We start from the raw sequence: 20,861 nt of genomic DNA on the forward strand, positions 1-20,861 counted from the left end.
CTTTTTTAAGCGTATGCACTGCTTTGAAAGTGTGTTTGACTTTGTTAAGACTATTTACTTGCAATGCAAGACTCCAATCAACAGCTGGGAAAATTTTCTTACGAAGACATCAGAATCCAGTCTTGCCTGACAAGTTTAAAATAAAACCAAAATGAAATTGAACTAACTTAGTGAAAAAATGTATCTTCTGATAAACGAGCACATCCACTGCAAATGATTTTTCAAATTCTAAAAATGACTGAAAAAGGAAAATGTACACTTTTGGAAAATCTTGTCTGAGAACTGCAAAGAAACTGGTACATTTTAGTTTTCTTTAAACTCTAGGTCCATAATAAGGACATCTTGTTCCAACAAGCCTATAGTCGCCAAGTGCTAAATGTCAGTTTTAAAAACTTGATGAATGTAGTTCAATATCCAGTAGTTTGTCACGCTGCTTTCATGTTATCTTTGAAATTGATCCTTTTTGTCTTGAAGATTGCTGACATACTTCAAAATTCCTTCTTGATATCTAAAAAATTAAATACCACATAATTATAATGAAATTTCAAAAAATTATCAAAAAATAATATATGTACAGGAATTCAAAAATGCTAATCTTTATAATTGTCTGAAACCTCCACCTGAGAAGACTAATTTCACTCCATTTTACATGTTTTCATATCACTTTCATCTTAAAAAAGCATAAAACTTGGAACTAATAGTACCTGAGACAGAAACTGCTCATTTACAGAAAGTCCGAAAAAATAAGAAGCTTAAATCTGCAAATTCTTGACTTGCTTGGCCGCTCCAAAAACTTACCACTTTGTTCTATAAGCTTGCCTTTCCAAGACCCCGCCAGCTTGTGAACAAATTTGTCAAATATTTCTGCATATTCTTTCAGGCTGGTTCTTTTATAGTCTAAAAGAAAACATCAATATTTCATTATAAAAGAGAGAGAGAAATAAAGTAAAAAATCCAAGCTGGTGTTTTACATCAAAAAGTTGCTAAAACTGTTCATCTTAAAAAAACTCTTTGCAGGATTTTCCTAAGGACAAAATAATTTTCTTCTTTTCATGGATCTTTTGCTCAACTCTCATTCGCACCATTTCAAATTTAATAACTATTTTAACAAGCAATTATTCATTTAGACCACCATGTCTACTGACATTTCAGAGGGAAATATCTCAATTAAAGTGCTTTATCACTTTTAAGATATGAATTGGGAAAGATGAGTAGCCTTGCACGATAGTTAGACACAAATGTGCCTTTGGAAGAAACTTTTATGAAAAACTTATGTATTTTTTCTATCACCTTTTACTCTTTTCTTAGGATCATCTTCACTCTTGTTTTCCAGTTGGTTCAATTCATCACAAAGCTGACTAAAAATGGGAGAACACTTGGTAGAGAATGTGAGAAAAAAAATCCATGCAAAATTTAAAATTTGTCTCCAAAAGACATATACATTGTGTAATACATTGTGTAAGATTCATTAATTCTTTTAAGAATTTTAAAAAACATGAGAAAAAAACTAAGATATTGACCTAAGCGCAAAAAGTGTTTAAAAATTGGTATTTTATACCACATCATATGACATTTAACAATTCTCAAAATAAGGGGTGTCAAATATAGAAGAAGAAAGAACTACAGAGGATGGCCATTTTACCTCAGGGTTGGAACTTTGAACGGATTAAAACTGTCAATCTTCTTAGGGTCCATACTGACACACACCCTTCCTAACAAAACATCCAAAATATCAATATGCAGGTAATACATTTTGGTTAAAAGTATGAAAGAGATATTCAAAATGTGTTGTATGTATTAAGATAACCCATCCTTGTCTGGCATCGGTAAGTTATCATTTACTGGGGTCGCTAACACTTGCCAATTTAGCCAAATGCTAAAACTTACTTAAATTGGCTAAAGAAAAAGGGCTTGATTTGACTTGTTTTAGTCAAATTATAACCATTTTGATAACAAATTAACTAAAAATTGGTGATTTGTCTAAACAAAAAAAATTGCTAGCGCTACCCCAGCATTTACTATTAGAAAAGTCAGAAAAATCTCCAGCAAATTGATCAAGATAGAGTAATGTCAGTTAATGTTCTACCAACTGGTGGCTGACAACTTGGCCCTCTTCACCTGACGTTAAAACTAGCAGGCTGTCCACAATTACCTGTCTTAGGGTGAACACAGAATGGGCTCTTCAGTAAATGGTTGATTCCTTTACTGACGTTAACGTCCAGGCGGGGGTAGCAGTACTGGAGCATTATCTCTTCCATGACGCACCACGACTTCTTGCACTCATTCTGAAATTAAAACGAAGACTGATACCTTTTCTCCAAGTGGCACTCAATAATAATAATAATACAGTAGGCTTCACCCAATGAAAAAGCTACATTCGAATTATTTACTTCAAGCCAAATTGTTTTTTTTTTTCACTTACAATTCTGTATTCTAGATAAGTAAAATAAAATAAAAAAAAAAGTATCCTGTCTTACATATACTATTTATATTAATCTACACAAGAGATCAGTACAGTACACTTATTCTGACTTATCTCCAATAACCAAATTTGAAAATGAAATGAGGCATACTTTGTCTTTAAAATCCTGCTGTCTTTTCTTCAAGATGGCCCATCTTGCCCTCGAGGACTCGGCTTTAACTTCCTTACAGTCCTCTAGAACTTGGGATCTGACAGGTGACTGGAGTCAAGGAAACATGAGACATGGCCCGTGGGGACATCAGGCTGTTATTGATTTAATATCAAACCTTACACTGAAAACTAGACAGTAAAGCTGACAAATATACAGATACCAGACAGAAAACAAGTTCTCAGTACCCCCTCCTACCTTCACCATTTACAGAAGTGACCTAATTTTATAGAGATTATCAATATAAATCTAAATGATGTAAACCAACTACACATTACCCCCTTCCCTCTCCTACTACCACCATTTACTAAAGTGACTTTATTTAACATGGATTATTATATAAACTTTTAACAAATTGTTTTTTTAACTAATACATAACCAATCACAAACTAAACTATTAGCCCATCATCATAAAAGGATATCATCATCTGGGACCAGTGCCAGCACCTTCCCCCACTTCTCCTCTGTTCCAGCAAAATCTTGCTTACGGATGGCATAATCATCAAAATGATCCTCCACGATATCTATCGCCCTCCTGAAATATTTAATTCAAGTAATATTCACTTGGCGAAGAATATTCAGAAATGTGCTTTGTCATGCAGCCTGATTCACATTTATTGTCTTTTAATCTTACTTAATTCTTTTACTTAAATATTACAATTCAGATTTTCATAAGACTGGCATCAAGACAGCAGCAACTTAATAGTGGAGAATTATAACTGTTCTAATTAATGCTAACTTCTATAAGAAAATGGCAAAAAACATCACTGAGCTCACCTTACAGATGGATGAATACTATCATCATACAGGGTGCACTTCTTTGTTTGATTCTCACCACCCTTGAGGGATAAAATGGATTATTTAGTGCAAACTGCGAAATTGGAAATCACTTCTTTAATCAAAATAATAAGAAGAAAAAGAAATGAAATTTTACCAAATATCTTCTCACAGTACATAATTTCCAATTTCATTCAATATCAAATCAATATCAATATCACACAATAATTGAGTAATCAGTATGTTTTATGTTAAAGGAGTTTCAAGAATATTGTTTAAGTTCAATGTTCAAAATTCACATTTATGGTTACAAATTGTCATAAATTACAGTACGGCTCAAGCTACACATTTACCTTGACAACACTTAGATATTCAGCAATAGCTGTACGTGCATTCTGAGACAATTTCCTGGCTTGTTCATCACACACCCAGCAATGAATACCTCTCCTTCCTGAATACACCCACAACAGGTGCTCAAAACCAAAGTCCTCTAAATAAGATACATCCAAATTAAGTTGTTTTTTTTTTTTTACATTTAGATTAAATAATTCGACTTTATTAAAAGTATTGATCTCCCATTTTAGATAAAACGTAACAATAATGTGATCTAATACAACTTGTAATCTTAAACAATTGCATTGCCCACTGTTTATAAAATACTTTCTTGAAAATATTTCACTTGATTAAAAAGATAATATATAAAGACTTAAAGATCATGATATTTGATTTTTTAATATATTCACAACAACATACCTCTTAAAGCTGTATCTATAATCTTCACAGCAATAATCATAAGTGGCCAACACTTGGGGCATATGTCTGCACCCCTATTATGATAGAAACACACCATTAGCTAAGGAGTTAAATAGCTTACCATCAAAGGTTTAATAATTATCTAATATAAATGTTACTTTACAAATCATGTTCACAATTAAACTTTGTTCATCAAAATTAAAGTACTTACGAACAACAGCTTCTAACTTCATCATAATCTGTCATGTCAATGTCAAAGACCAGTTCCTTCTCTTGAGCTTGAAAAGCTGCTGCTTTAACAGTTTTGTGGTCTTTGGGCTGCAAGAAAAAAAAAAAAAAAACAATAATAATAATAATAAAAAGATAGAACCTGACTGTGTCTGAATATTTTTTGTCAAACAGGTAAGAAATGGCAGGGAAAATTTAATACTTCAGAAATTTGTAAACATACCCAATTAATATCAGTTGAGACTGAATACATAAAAGCATCAATGAAAATGTAACAGTTACCTCTGATTAAAAGTAAATGAAATACAAACTACCAGTGCTAGTATATGAATACAGTTGCAAATTATATAACAGGCAGCAATGCAAAAACAACATGTACCTCTGTAACAAATTCACCATGAATCTTTAACTACACCTCATTATGTGGAAACATAGTAAAAACTGTACTCTACATACTCTGTGTGTGAACACTGCCCCAATGTCTATTTTATACGGACATCTTTTCTGGATCTCTTTCTCCATATCCTGCTGGTCTGCAAACGACTGGTAACGTATGTACACGTCATCCTTCAACGTGAATGAAAACTCTCGGTTGGTAAAATACGTCTTTGGTACTGTAATGAAAAGGGCAACGACAATTTATCAATCACGCTTTTTATTTTGTTAACCGTTTCATGGGTCAGTCGCCAAGGCTCATACTTTTTTCTTTTAATTTCATAATAAAATCAAATCCCACCCTAATTTACTATCACAGTTTGTACAAGTGCCAAATAACTAAAATATCCACAAAGACCCGACATGCACAGCTTTCAACACAACACCCACAAACAATATAGCTCAAGTTGTACAGTCTTGCCGCGAACAAGTGAGTCTTAATACATGATAGATGTCTTAACCGATACCTTCGTAGATACTTACCACCTCCATAATTCAGCCATTGGTAGTACAGGCCATACGGGAAAAGGCGTTTATAATATATTGGAAGAAAATCTGGCAAACAAGCCGGATCGTAGTGTGTTTGTTCGTTTGTCATTTTGCTGGACCGTAAATTTGGCGCGCCGCTTGGCCTCGTTCTCAAACGATATTTCCGGTTCCTTGTCTCAGCTAATGCAATTTGCAAGCGTCCCCCCAAGTTCAGCTTCTGTAAATATCTCATCTCTCGAATTAAATAAAAATCCCCAACATTACTTACCGCTTTCTCTATGTATATTACAGTAGAATATCTGTGGCTGTCAACTTTAACATTTTATTGTCTTAATTTGTAACTGTTGTTGTCAACTTTGTAAAGTATTATTATTGTATTTATTTCATTGATTTGTGCCTTGGGTGTGGTTTGATCAATAGATTTTTCTAATAATCAATAATAAAAAAACTTGGCACTTGGTTGTAAAACCACAAAATTACTCAAAAGGTCATTACCTGACATGAGCAATTGAGGTAGCTGACCAAGTTTGAAGCACGAAATTGATTTTCAATTTTTACATAGCATCACAACCCAAAGCTCATTCTCAACAACTTGGCAAGTTTAGCAGAATAAACAAGTTTGAAAATTCTTTGGTTCAAAAGCTATTTCAGAGATGCAACATTCCACTGAATGCCTCAGTATGCAGCATTAAAAATAAGTTGTACTGAAAGATAACCGTCACTCTTACAAAATATTTATTGTCCACAGGAAAGCATTACAACAGTGATATTAATTGACACTACGAAGTCCGGTACATTACGTGTTAGTCAATTTAGAGATATGAATATATTGTTTGGAATAATTCCATGGCACGAGCAAAATATTGCACTTGCTCAGGCCAGGCAGGTGTTAGGCAGTTTGTCGTGATTGTAAACTTAAGCATCCAGTTACACAAAAAAATAAACCAAAACCAATGTCACAGGCAAATATCTACCTAACTTAACACCTAAATCTAAGTTATTAAACATTTTAGCCATTTATTACAAGTCCTCTTCATGAGCATTTTCCAATATGCATGCCTTATTATAAGCAGTCGTCAGTAGATTAAACCAGTTTTATTTCCTTTCCCTAAAAGATCACTTCTTCTAGATATATATTTGCAAAATAATTAAATGATCTGAAGGCATTACATGTAGAATATCGACAAGCAAAAATTCTGGAGTTTCTTAACAAGTTTTAAATATTAACCATCACCTTATCAATTTACAAACTTAGAAATACCCACTTCACATTTTTGAGGGCACTTTTTTCTCACCCTGAATGAAATTACCACCAAAATACTGCATTTCTTGTATTTCAAAATTGAGCAAGGATATAAATTTCAATGTCTTACGAGGATGATTTGAGGACAGTCTGGCAACAAAAGGGGAAATCAAAAACAACAGATTCCTTGTAGTTACAACAATATTCGTAAAGCTGATAATTCCTTTATGTAAATTATTCAGTCACATTGGGTGATTTTTCACACCAAAATCTTTAATATCAAATTGAGTCTTGAAGCCTTTTTTCTGCTTACAACAACAGCAAACACTAGTCCTATAAAGCTCTTGAATTCACATTTTTGGTGTATCTAATTCTTATTCTTCTTTCTGTCCTCCTGCAACATAAAGAAAATAATGTAGTAAAAGTCTGGTGATCAATATCATGAGTAAACCAGGTATCACAATTACTGCCTCAAAACTTGGTGACTTAAACTTTACAAAACTGTATGTACCTCAATTGTTTGAAACAATTTGGCTTAAATCAAATGAAAATCTTTCTGAAAAATACCTTGCTTGCCAAAATAATCAGGAGTCTGCGGAAAATGTTGATGAAGTCTAAGAAAAGGTCAACTGAGTGCCTGAAAATAAACCACAAAAAATTTATTATAAGCCTGAATGCCATCTCTCTCTCTCATGTATATATATATATATATATATATATATATATATATATATATATATATATATATATATATATATATATATATAAAGACAAAAATTCTTTAAAATTTTTCAAAATTTTTTAGCACGATTGGCTAGCTTTTGTTAAACACTACAATGCAACAATACCAATATGTAAGCTGAAGGCTTCAAAGCATTATAAGAACTAAAACAACACATGTAAAGTATCAGCACAAACCAATCCATGTTTTAAAGAAGACAACTCACCAGATGAAGTCTGTATCTCCGCGCCTGCGTTTTTCCACAATCAGCTGGGTGTCGTACAGGACAAAGCCACACATGATTATCAAACCCAGGTACAGATTCAGCTGAAACCAACCACAGCATGGATCAAACCACAAACCTCATCCCTTCCAATAGTACAATAATTAATATATATCTATAACAGAGTTCAAATTTTAATATTGGGTTAGACCATAACTCTTCTCTACTTCCAGCAGCACATAAATGAACATGTATACATAGAATTCAATTTTTAAGCTGGGGTAAGACCTATTTTTTACCTCAAAGATCAGACGGATCCCAAGTAACAGGTTGACGAGACTCATCAGCATCATAATGGACAGACCAGAAAACAACATTCCTAGAAATCAATTAGAAAAACACAACTGCAATATCATGTGATCATGAAACAGAAGTTCATTTCAATGTAAAACGGTTATAAGTATATCATTGTGGTAGCCCTTGTATCTCAATTTATGAAGTATTCATTATAAATAATAGTGCCTTTAACACCAAGTTTGTTAAGTGGCAATTTTCCACCATCCTTTGTGACATGGTGACGACAAAAAGAAAGATACCTTCTGATTTGTTTAAAAAAAAAAAAAAAAAAAAACTAGCAACAATGACCGACACCCCAATAGGATATTGTCTGTGACCAAAACCTCTGCATATGCTCCAAATAAGTTAGAACTCACCTCCCAGATAGAGGTATTTTCTCTGATCTCCAGCCAAGAGTGCGCTGAGACTGAAGCAAGCAAATATCACACAAGTGCCCAGGAAAGCTGTGGGGATGATGCTGAAGACAGATAGTACACATTATTATATTATTTGGTACTCTCAATGTCCTTACTGTACCTCTTCCTTAATATCACTGCTATTACTGTATGGCAACAAAAACAGAGGCATCAAGAGTGTCAGTTGTAAATTTTCCTACTAAAACTGGGACACAGGCCTACTGTTTATGCTAAAAGTCAAGATCAAGTCAAAAGATGATCCAAATAGTGAGAGTTTATACAGTTGAGAACTGATGCTACATGGAATAATTACTAGTAAACACCTGTGTACCATACCTGGGGTTGATTTCAATGACAACATCCAACAGTGGGCCAAGAGACATACCTGGAAAATATCAATTCAACATTAAAACATCAACCATAACTGGGCACCACTCATTGTGGCATGAATGAAACAAAAATATTTATTTGTTACTAATGATCTGTTTCAATAAAAGAGAGACAGACTTCATGTATAATTCATAATTCAATGCTATATGAGAGAGAGAGAGAGAGAGAGAGGGAGAGAGAGAGAGAGAGAGAGAGAGAGAGAGAAGAAAGGACTTAAACCCATTAAAACTTAAGAAGCCAAAAAAACACAATACAGTAGATCCAATACGACATATTTTCCAAGCAACTTTGACTCACCACTGAAAAAGGCAAAGCCTCCCAGCATAGCCAATCTTTTAGGCTGGTTTTCTGGGGTGTTGGCTGTCATGGACAGGGCAATCATTAGCCCTATCACTCCAATTAGGGTCAATAACCCAGCCTGTAAATATCAAACACAACCATTTAGGTACTAGTATGTAGCTTTGCTCCTTTTCAGTTCTTTTTGCAATTAGTATTCCATTACTTAACTTAGAAAATAGAAGGGATGAGAGAAACTCGTAACCTTGGTATCACAAATCCAACTTAGTGGCTTATATGAAAAGTAAAAATATGTGTAAATATTGCTGGTATGCGCATGGGTCAGAAGTAATCATTACTGATTTCACAATATTATATACTGACCTGCATAAGGCCTGTGAATACATGGACATATCCCCCAACAGCTGCTGCTAACATGCATATGGCCAGGCAACTGTACACATTCTTCAGGTGAAGCTGGACAGGTTTTTCTCTGGAAATGAGAAAATGAATGAAAAAAAAAAAGATACATAATAATAATTATAAGAAGAAACGAAGAAGAAGGAGAATAATTAGTAAAAATGAAAAAAAAAAAAAAAAAAAAACCTGGACATAGAGTAAAAAATATTTAAAATGAACAAAAAGAATATGAGCAACATGAGAAAAAGTTTTTGTTGGTATATGCCATATTTATAATGCCATCAGATTTTTCACCGCTATCAGTTTCTGAACCAGATGTGAATCAAGCTATATTCAACATGCTGCCTGTATGGATGTGAATAGTCAGGTGGTTCTCTACTGTCATTTTCCCACTGCTGTTTCTTACATAAGTTTGCATGCCTTTCCACTGCTATTCAACCTCAACTGAATTCATTAATTACAGGCATTTGAATTAATAATGCTCATTCAATGTTTAGAAATTTACTACAAGTAGGATTTAAAAAATGAAAAAAAAAAGAAGCCTAGTGACACAAGCCTACCGAAGATTCTAGAAGTAAAAGGGTTTTTCCCAGACAAAATATTTGCGGAAGTGAGACACTAAAACGAAAGTTCCACATAGAAAATATCATTTCGTGTAGAAAACGTAAAAACTATCTGTACAGGCCAGTTGAACAGTTGAGAAAAGTCTCTGTGGTATAATTAAAAAGCTATTGCACACCCTAAAACGAACTGATAGTAAGATTCTCCCTGTAATTCTCCCTTCTTATCTTTCGATTACGTCCGACGGCCATTTCTACTACTTCCATTTCTGATAGGTTTGCAAACGTCAGGGTGTCACCAATTCGCAACAAACAACGTTATATCTACTTCTTATTACATCCAGCATCACTCTAATTTGAAGTTTATACTTACAAACGGCTGAAATCGAATAAAGTGCGCACTTGCGCGTTGAAATCTGCGTCTGCCATTTTCTCGACTCAAGTTGTTGTACCGTCAGCAAACGCTTAAAACATTTTAAAATATCAATATCTGATAAGAAAAATTATTGGCTTAAATGCTTTTAAATTCAACTGTTTTAATTTTACAAAAACTAAGTTTTAATTACAGATGTTGAAGTATAAAAAAAACGTTTAAAATCTTAAACTTTGTAAATGTTTTAATGATGTAGGCGACTGACACACGTCAGCCCTAGCAATGTGTTAGATGAGCAAACAAGAAAGCGATAAGGTGGGATTTCGAATCATGGCTCAACAAACACACTGGCAGCATGCAGTGATTTAGTATGATTAGAAACCACGTTTTATACTGTATTGTTAATAATAATAAAAAATGATCGATAACAACTGAAACGAGAGTTATTTTTACAACAGCTGCGGAAATAGCGTAAAAATGAGAGCCCATCGTTAAATCCACGAAAGTGCCAGTTTTGATTAATCGTTTGCACTTCAGACTTCGTGTCAAGTGACGCGCAAGCCTGGGTGATTTAACAGACATTTACAAAATGACAATCGTTTGGAAATGTGCTAAACAAGCAAAAGGGGAGAATAACCGCAACCCCTATTATTCTACTTACTATAGTTTGCTATGCATACCACACAAACCTCAATAAATCTCCAACCAAGTGAAGTTGCTTAAAAACATTGATTTGTTTCAATTTGCTAGGTTGTTTTATTCTAAACAGGTGATCAATACCCGTTTTCTCTCATCACACCTTTACGTATTGACCCTGTCATTCTATCAATTCTAAGTAAAATCCTCCAAAGTTTATCTTATTTCTCTGCATTATTAATATAACAAAGCCAGCACTATAAAGTTATTATCACTTGAACCAAAACAATTTTCATGTAATTACATAAAATATGAATACTTTAAACCTGATCAATAAAGACCTAAAAAAAAAAAATGTGCGTCATTTCTGGAAAATGGCTATTGATTGTGTTAAAAGGTGTATTCCCACAAAATTAATAAATTAAAATAAATAAATAAACATTAAAAGTCAAAAGCCTCAATATGACATTGAATTTTATAGATTCAGGATGTGCATGAAGCAAAAAAGAAAAAAAAAAAAAAGATAAATAAATAAATAAATAAATAAAATAAAATAAATAAAGAGAGAGAGAGACGTAAAATTATATATATAACTGTACACATTACCAACCACTTTCTCTTACAATATCCTCAAAGAGCTTGTCTCCATGCTGTGAAATAGTTGCACTTATTATTTTAACTGGCTTTGGGTACGAACTATTAACACATGGCACATGTAAGTGTCACCACAGTGCAAATTAAGGCTCATTAACTGGTGTTATATTTATTAATTGACTTTAAACTTATACAAGTAAAATAAAGCATCTAAAATGCAAAAGACCATTTAATTGTGGGGTCCGTCTGTTGTAGAATTGAATATTCATATTTTCTTCCTCAAGAACCTCAACCTTTAATGTTTTAAAGGCATCTTGTATTCTTTTCAAGCAATAAAATTACTATATGCCCACTCAAATCTTTCTTTTTCGTGCAAAATGACTATTAAAGCTTTCTTTTTTGTGCAAAATAAAAATGAACATTAGATTAAGAAAAAAGAAAGTGGTTTTTAAATCTGATACTACATTTTTGAAAAAAAATTAATTTACTTATTTATTATTATTATTATTATTATTATTATTATTATTACAAAGACTGACATTTTAAAAAAAGTTATTGAACAATATGGTAGATTTTAAACAGCTGTGGTTAAACAAACCCAACAACCTGTATCCTTTTCTGCTTCACTTCATTCGATATTATGGTGAAAAAAATGCTCTAACATGAATATAAATAGCAAGTACTGCTCTCATTTTGATCAGTCTCGCTGGAAATTAGTCCATAAAGCCTTCCCTTTGCAATTATTAACAGTACATTACACAAACATCAATTTAAAAGCTTGGAGTGCAAAGTTACTACACTCCCTCCTCATATCTTGCGTGGACTTCCTTATAACCTGACTTGATGTTAAATGAATTTTTACATTAACAAAGCTAGTTAAACAAATGTGTTGGTTATTTGTCTTTAGATAAAACACACTGGCACCTACATCCATTACACTAAAAGGTATATCAAATTGCGCAAGCTTGGCAAATATTTGATTTTAGTGCACTTCAGATTAAATTATCCGCCAGGTTAATCTTTTGCTTGCTTCCACCAGCAGAATGTTTCTGAATCTTTTCAAGGAATTATGGAAGTAACAACAACCAGCTGATACTGCAGGTACTCCAACCTGTTTTTCATAAAGAAACGCCAAAGTCGGCGCCAACACCAGTCACTTTATAGACGTTATTATATCACCAGGATCTACCTTGTTCTTACTCTAATGCTTTGCAGGAATTCAGGCAAGTATTTTAATCATCGGTTTCTAGGGATTTTCTTCACCGAGTAAATAACAGATACATGTATGAGGCATATTGGTTATAATGCAACCTGAAAATTCCTATAGTACATGCAGTTCCAGTGGTTGTATTGGGTGGGTTCATAATAAGCTGAGAGTAGATGTGGGGGAGGTGGGTGTGGTGTTTTTTTTTACAGATATAGAAGGCACATTTTTTTTTCTATGAAATACTTCAATTTAAATCAAGTTATTGATTTAATGCCAACAGTTGTAATTATCCAATCAAATTTCTAAGTACAGTTAGGTTATCTAGACTGAAAATCTTTGCAGTTTTTCCCAGATAAAGTCTCTTTCATATTCTAAAAAATTAATCCAGTTCATATGTATATTTACATGTTGTATATTTATTACTCTAATGAAAGCAAACAGCTTTATATCATGATACAACTCATTCACCTGTAGCTATAAAATGAGGGCGGAATCTATGTTACCCAGTCTGTTATCATCACTGCTATAAAAACTGTATACGTAAGGGTAAAATTTGGGGGCACTGAAGTTAGTGTCTACAGTATTCTTTCTAGTCATATTTTTCAAAAGTGATTATGAAAAATGACACTATTTGCTTTTGCTGGTTGCAAGGATCATTCTGAAACATGACAATAATTTCTATTTGACAGAATTGTTTTTGCATCATAAAACTAGGCTCTGTAGGAACAAACTTCCAAGTGCCCCCAAATTTTCATGTCTAAATAGTTGCTGCATGTCTGAAGGTTGCATTCTACTGGTTCGCAGTAACCCTATTTTATATATTTTAAATACAGAAAAGATTCCATAATTGTGATGTTATTTGGTCACAAGTATGTTTTAATAATATGAAATTAAAAATTAATTGGTTTCATGAATATCTAATGTATATATTTCAGTTGTTGTTGAAGCTATTCATTATTTAAGGCATATAAAAGTGATAAAAATAAAATATTTATTTGTTGCAAAAGCTGAAAACGAATTTTTGTTGTCCTACTTCATTATATTTTCCTTTTGGACAGCCCATATTTCAACATATCAAAATATCTCAGCAGCATCCCTTATAACATATTATCAAAGCCTCTTTTCTTTACACAAAAGAAAACTATTTCCAATGAAGTATATACAAAGTAAATTTTAAATTTAAAAAGTGTAGAATATATAACATATGATGTGTCTTCCTCATGCTCTAATGTAATGAACATTTGTTGGTAATTCACAGCAAATACTGACCGCCGAGTTTCTTCCTGTTCTTTCACCAGTTCACCTGTTGACGTATGACGTATGAAGCAGGTCCTTAGCGCCCAAAGAAAGTGTTAATTAAGTATATACACCCTCCCCACAGCAGTAATAAGCCTCAACAGCTTGGGAAATGATCAATAAAAAACGATGCCCCTCAGATTACTTATCAGAGTGGTAATCACTCTTGTCTGCAGCAAAGAAGCAGAACAAATGATGTAACGTTTTCAGGCAGGTTTTGATATGCCCCAAAGTTAATGTGTATCACTTTAAGTATGTCTGCATTATCAGATAGGTGAAATTAAAAGTAAGTGAAGGAATGATTGAATACACTTTTATTTACACTCAGTCTGAGCAGCAACTTATTTGTATCATTCACATTCCAGGGTAGTAGTGGGAAAGAGTGCAGCTTAGTGGAGAAGTACAAGGATAATCCTCGAGTTCTGGTACTGGTATTAATTGCATTGATCGCATTAGACTTTGTTAACAGAAAGCAATAACACAATCGCATATCCATCTTATAGATTCAATAGTTCAGACCATTCGGATGTTGTTTCTCGCTTATCACAACTTTGCCAACTTCAGCTTCTCATCTGTGTATAGCTTAACGAGGCCAACCAAGGACAGCCAAGGATAAAAAAAAACTGTGAAATCATATTCTTGGAAACCGACTCATCACAAAGATTCACGACGCTACATACCAGTACTTATTCTGCAGTGCATATGAAAGTGGATGACAGAAGAGAATCTAATATTTCCAGTGAGGCTTTGTTTTATCATCCATTACCATTACCACCAAAAAACCTGCTTGCATGGATACAACCACAAAGGCATTAAGATAATTGCACTGGTTTATCACATTTGTGGTAACGGGCAGCGCAGGGGAAACAAGGGAGGCATTTCATTTGATTTAACCACAAAGTCAGTACAAAACTTTGCAATTCAGTGATACAGTATCATTTTTTTTTTTCATCAGAACTGAGACAATATGTGTCTCCTTCTCAGGAACAATTACATAATAATGCATAATGAGAATGGTAGACAGATGTGTGACAGCATGTAGAATTAATTTTGAATTAACCAGGAAAAATCATGAAAATACTGCTACCATATATATACAGCCACACTGACATTAAATAAGTGAGTGTATCAAATTCAAATTTTTCCTGACTACATGCTGTGACAGTTGTTTTGGGAGTACAGACGGTGTACTGTAGTATGACCCTATGAACTACTCCGGTGGAGCTAGGCATGAATACAGCAGTGGCAAGAGAGCCTGGAGAGCACCCTCTGACAATGTCATCCAGATCGTGCACCTGCGAGGGGGGAAGAAACAGCGCGCCCTGGATCCCTTGGTAAGTGTAGATAAATTGGTGGTTGTAACTGCTCCCCATAGGTTCATACTGCTGATAAAGAGAGGGCGAGGCGTGGATTTGTTGGATTGTTCAACCACACGGTGTACTTTTGTGGGAAAAAAAATCTCTGTTTTTATTTCTATACAGATACAAATAATGATAATATTGACTAATAGTCTCATAAACTACCTTTATTGTGATCACTATAGGTCTGCAGTCCCTTATTTCTAATACTGTTCTGTGATTACCAATATAGTTCCATTCAAAGAATTCAGGTACAAAGTTGAATCTTTTCATTTCCTTATATAAGTTTGGTCTTCTACACAAAATGGAAAAACATTTCCAGAGCGAACAGTGCAAAACAAAACAATTGAAAAGAAGTATGGACGAGGTATTTAAGTTGTAGGCTTGTATACAGATCATTAAAGAAAAGTGCAGCTAACAGATCAGCCAGAATGCTTATCTCACACTGCCCATCTTACAGCAAATAAACCAGCAAGCTTACCTATCAAATGAAAATGGCATATTCTGAACATCACATTTCAACCTTGAAAGTGTGTTAGGTCTAGATTGTATTTGTAAGTAAATCTAATTATTTTCAAGGAGCAGAGGGCCAGGGCAGGGGGGGGGGGGCATTCTTTGGATTGTCAGACCCTACTGGTACATCCTATAATTAACAGTGACTCTAAATTAATTTAACCACTAAAGGCCACTTTCAATTTCACCCCCCTCTGGTGTCTAAATAATGTTTGTAGAACTAAATGTATTTTATTCCATTCTCTAACAAAAGCTTTTTGGTTTCACTTAACACCTCTAAATGCATTCCTGTTGTAAAAACAGACGAAATACCAGTACTTATGTAAATAGTTCATTGGTTGATTTAATCCCCTTTTTTTAAAGAAAGATCGTAAATGTGACCCATGCTTCACCCTCCTTTTTTGTAACTCTTTTCTCCTCTAAGGTTGTCTGTCAGACCTTCCAAAGACTACACCCCTGTACACCCCTGTAATGTTAGATACATTGCTCATATGAAAAAAAAAAAAAAAAAACTTTTATGACAATTAATCAGGGGCGGATCCAGGATTATTTGAAGAGGTGGTCCAGATCTACAGGCCTCAAATGCAAAGTTGACCATTGCTCCCATGGAGTGGGGTTCAGGGCCTGCTCAAGGGCTTGGAAAATTTTTTTGTGCTTTGGAGGGCAAATGGTGCCTTTTGGTACGGTTTAGAACTATGATTCAGCTAGTCAAAATTCTAATTTCAAGAGGGAAATATTGGTGTGATATATTTTTCAGAAACCGAAGGGGGTGATCAGGACCCCCCTGACCCCCCCCCCCCCCCTCTAAATCCGCCACTCGTGACAATCACCAACTCCTGTGTGTGTGTGTGTGTGTGTGTGTGTTTGTGTGTGTGTGTGTGTGTTTTGCTATAAAACATGTGGTGCAATATACATCAGCCACAGGTGTTCAGAGTTGTACATGTATCTCTAATTCACAAAATGACAGAGGTAAAATAATATATTAAATGCGACACAAGTTACCTTGGGGTATGAAATGTACACTAATGTGAAGCATGCAAGGATGTCAAGAATATCAGTTAACATTCACTGCAGTGTAAGACGACAATATTTAACACATCGCATAAAATGAACTGTTATATTAGGAATTTCATGTAGGAGAGGCAGGGGAAATCTTGGATCTTATCAAGTGGTGTAGGATCAATTCTAAATTATTCCTGTCACTGGCACAGATCCATTTTCATCTCATGTACATGTAGTCTAGGTTACATCATCATTAGGCATCTTCAGCAATGAATTCCAATGACTGAATACTGGTAACACAACATAAACACAGAAGTGAACAGTCTTTATATAATTATTACTAGCAACTTTGTGTATTCCTGTCACACAATACCAGATCAACAATTATTTTTAAAATTCTGATATAAAAACCTATAAATTTTGTGATAATGTGAACCATTCCTTCTCAATCAATATTCTGTCAATTTAATTGCTGCAGGATAACATGCTGTAATGTGACTCCTAGTTAAAGTAGAGACTTTGAGTGCATCGCTAGAAATGCAATCATTTTCTTTTTGTCATTTTTATTTTAATTTTATATGTTTGAAGTCAGATATAATTGCTGTACATAGTTTATCATCATAAATGTTGTTTAGGTGATGAGAGATTTAGAATATGTTGTTGAACTGAGAGGAGGGATGACTGATCTTCTTTGATGTCAGCTGGGGCCATAGCAATAGTTCAAAGATTCATTGGTCTGGATTTTCACTAAAGAACCTTTAGGACCAACAAATCTTTGATTAAAAAAACTGATGAAAATGCTACGATTTTTGGACCAATGAACCTTCGGACCAATAATGAACCTTAGGACTATCAAGACGCCCCCTGTCAGCCATACTGCCCACCAGTACTAGCAAGCTTACTCAGACAATGAGCACATTCAGAACAGCGGATCAAATATGGTGACCGACTAAAAAGCTTGTCGCTTAATTCCCAATAAGACAATGAATAGATTCCCTGCAGGGATTACGCAAAAAGCATTCAGGTAAGTCAGCCATATTTGATCCACAGATCTGTTAGTCCGCAGTTCTGAATGCGCTCAATCTGAGCACTCTGATGTATTTCGCCTTGCCTTGGTGTTTTGTAAGACACACTGTTTGTCTCTAGTACTTTTCCCTCCTGGCTACGATCCAATCAAGGTAAGCTCAAAGATCCAACAGATTATGTTTAGTGACACTGCTGGTGTACATACTGACAATAATGGGCTACAACAGTTGCACCTGCGACCAACTGATATACACTGTAGATATCTTGAGATTGATTGTTATCTTGAAGCTACAAAGGTTTCCCATTCAGTTTTACATATGATCACTGAACAATTTAATTTTTGTCTGATCAAACTGATAAAAACTTTCATCAGTCAAATTAATAACAGAGCTCCTAAAGTGCAAACAATACTTTTAATTATAAATAACTGTTATATTTTATCCAACAATGCACAGACAAAACCCACCTCTTAGAAAAATGAGGTTCATTCACAAGAGTATACATTTAATGTTAGAGAAATACGAGTACATTTTATGTTTGAGAAATGAGCCATGGGTGTTCACCCCCATTCCCTGAGCCCCATGAATAAGGCCCTGTTAATATATATCCTTGTAATTTACTGTTTAATTTAGATATTATACACCGAACTACAGACATCTATTACATCACACATAAAAGCTGATATTTGAAGAGTTTGAATATGTCTGGGATCAAACCTATTAATTTTCAAATAAGAAATATGAATACAAAGTACACTTTCATTTTGTATAGTGAAATGACAAATGACTAACTAGAAATTCCAAATTTGGCTTATTGAACTTGCTCTACATCATTTTAACCAAGGTGTAATATTCCAATATTCACACATGCATGCACACGTACATGTACAATACAATATAAAGTTTTGTTTAATTTTTAGAAAATAATGAAACTGAACATAACTCTTGGTGTAAGTGGTTTCAGCAATGACAACAATACTTAAGGCTACACATATTGGAACAAGCCAGCAATTTCTAAAGGCGTGCTTTTTCTGCAAAAGTGGAGTTTTTTTAAAGCATGTTAAAACTTGAAACCTTTGTGCACCTTGAACAAATTTTACCTGGAGGGAATATTTTCTCTGCAAAAAGGGTGGTTCGTTGGAATGCCATGAAACCACCCTGGCCTGTAAGTTGACCAATTATGAAAAATGATGTAGGACTCTAATTTTGATGTATTAGTTCAGACCTTTTCTGTCCAAAAGGCAGTTCTCAAACCCCCTGTCTTGGGGCTTGATCAGAAGATCCCACACACCTAACAAGATTTTAATGGTTTAAAGAATCAAGCACTGTCAAAGCAGCAATGTAAACTCGCAGTGCACTGTCCTAACACTGATTACAATGAAGTATCCAATCAATGATTCAACAATAGAACGATTGTGCAAAAAGGGTTTTCCTAGGTCTAAACATTTGAGCTTCATTTGTGATGGTACTCTTCATTCATCATTATCTGGAACTCAATATCAAGGGACAGAGTTAGAATAGTAAGATGGATCAAACCTGTGGCACTTTGATGGGTTTGTGCCTTGTGTAAACCTTCATCATTATTAATTTTAGTGATCCCATACATTTGATGCTTTAGAAAAGAAATCCATGAGAGGCACTGAAAAACCAATGTAAACATTATGCTTAAAATTTACTCCAGAATGAAAGAACACAAACTCGCAGCCTTATACAGAATAGAATTAAGGCTTTTTGCACTAGTATTGGAAAGTACAGTTCATATGATGAGTCCATTTTACTTTTCATCTCAACAAACATAGTTTCATCAAGGAAATGGATTTTCCACTTTCATGCACATCAACATCAAGGTATATTTCTCAACAATGCAGCACTTATTAATAATAAAAGATGATGGAAGCCATTTCATTTTTTAGAGAAAATGACACCTGCTCAAAGAAGTGGCCATAATCAATATTTAGTGCAGAAATAAATGTAATGCTAAAATAAGGCATTTTCAAATACAGCTTGAACAGATGTTTATAGACTAAAAAGCCAGGCTGTTTTAAATTTTTCCATGTCTTGTAACAAAAGGGAAAGGAATAGGTTATAAGCAAAGGGAGGGACTTTTAGTATCAAAATGCTGTTTGGAAAATTATTTGTGCATATAACTTTAATATGCCACATAAAAAACAGCATAGATTAATGCCAAGGTTATAATAAAAGAATTTGTTACAAAATGAAATAAAAACTGCACTAGATAATGAATCTGGGTATAATATATTAATTGGTTGAAAATTGGGTATTAATAAAATAGAGAATAAGACATCAACAAAATCTATTTTAATGGAGTGACCTAGCATAAATTCTCATAGACTGGATCCATCAATTCCCCCCCCCCCCTCCTTACCATAGAGCTTCACTGTCTCTATTGTGCATCATCATTAATAACACTGTGTGAAGAAAGTCCACTTAACACCTTTGTATCATCAGGCCTAAAGGAATTACATTTCTCCAATGAATTTAGTACAAATGTATAAATAAGATTGATTTTGAATACTTTTACAACCATGCTCAAAATAACAGTGTATAGGATTTTTGTTTTTTAGTTCATTTTATCATTTGTTGAAGTAATTTTGAATGCAAAGGCCTAGTATTGCAGGCGCAGATGAAAGCCGTATTCTGGGTCTTCAGGAAAACTGTCATAATTTTTTAAGTTTTCATTGATAAGCATCTTATTTTTTCTGTTGGAAGACAGTCAAAAATGGAGGATAGATAAACAAAGATAATTTGGAAGACTGTCAGAAAATGTCCCTGAATCTGCCCCCGTATTGTATAATTTACAAAAGATGTTAACAATACCAGTCCAAAAATGTACTTGCATGATGAGTTACACTTTTGTGCAACCCAAACTACACAATACATGAGTATATACATGTTACACAAAACAATAAATGATAAGGTATTTTTCAAATAATATGCAG

The 20,861-nt window shown here is 34.0% G+C and overlaps 3 protein-coding genes across 3 annotated transcripts in view; 1 reads left to right on the forward strand and 2 right to left on the reverse strand.

Moving 5' to 3' along the window:
* Positions 1 to 374: 374 nt before the first annotated feature.
* LOC106155693 (DNA primase small subunit-like) lies at positions 375 to 5,481 on the reverse strand. The gene is made up of 13 exons (XM_087004629.1): positions 5,307 to 5,481; positions 4,845 to 5,002; positions 4,372 to 4,478; positions 4,161 to 4,234; positions 3,761 to 3,897; positions 3,408 to 3,469; positions 3,053 to 3,165; positions 2,574 to 2,677; positions 2,153 to 2,285; positions 1,643 to 1,712; positions 1,291 to 1,358; positions 799 to 897; positions 375 to 508 (listed from the first exon to the last, which is right to left on the reverse strand). The coding sequence occupies exons 1-13, from the start codon at positions 5,419 to 5,421 to the stop codon at positions 489 to 491; spliced, it is 1,260 nt and encodes a 419-aa protein (XP_086860755.1). The 5' UTR covers positions 5,422 to 5,481; the 3' UTR covers positions 375 to 488.
* Positions 5,482 to 6,030: 549 nt separating this feature from the next.
* LOC106155696 (putative Bax inhibitor 1) lies at positions 6,031 to 10,458 on the reverse strand. The gene is made up of 9 exons (XM_013530657.2): positions 10,271 to 10,458; positions 9,302 to 9,410; positions 8,939 to 9,059; positions 8,588 to 8,636; positions 8,213 to 8,313; positions 7,799 to 7,878; positions 7,503 to 7,603; positions 7,123 to 7,192; positions 6,031 to 6,949 (listed from the first exon to the last, which is right to left on the reverse strand). Exons 1-9 carry the CDS (start codon positions 10,324 to 10,326, stop codon positions 6,923 to 6,925), a joined length of 714 nt encoding a protein of 237 aa, XP_013386111.1. The 5' UTR covers positions 10,327 to 10,458; the 3' UTR covers positions 6,031 to 6,922.
* A 3,978-nt stretch (positions 10,459 to 14,436) lies between these two features.
* LOC106155694 (inactive dipeptidyl peptidase 10) overlaps positions 14,437 to 20,861 on the forward strand; it is a 100,374-nt gene continuing 93,949 nt past the window's right edge. Inside the window, exon 1 of the mRNA XM_087004313.1 lies at positions 14,437 to 15,337. Coding sequence (XP_086860439.1) covers positions 15,209 to 15,337 — 129 coding nt within the window. The 5' untranslated portion in view covers positions 14,437 to 15,208. The remainder of the gene's footprint in view (positions 15,338 to 20,861) is intronic.

This window comes from Lingula anatina, chromosome 2 (genome assembly GCF_051362555.1).
Source record: "Lingula anatina isolate TDL-2025a chromosome 2, LinAna3.0, whole genome shotgun sequence".
Classification (NCBI taxonomy): Eukaryota; Metazoa; Brachiopoda; class Lingulata; order Lingulida; family Lingulidae; genus Lingula; species Lingula anatina.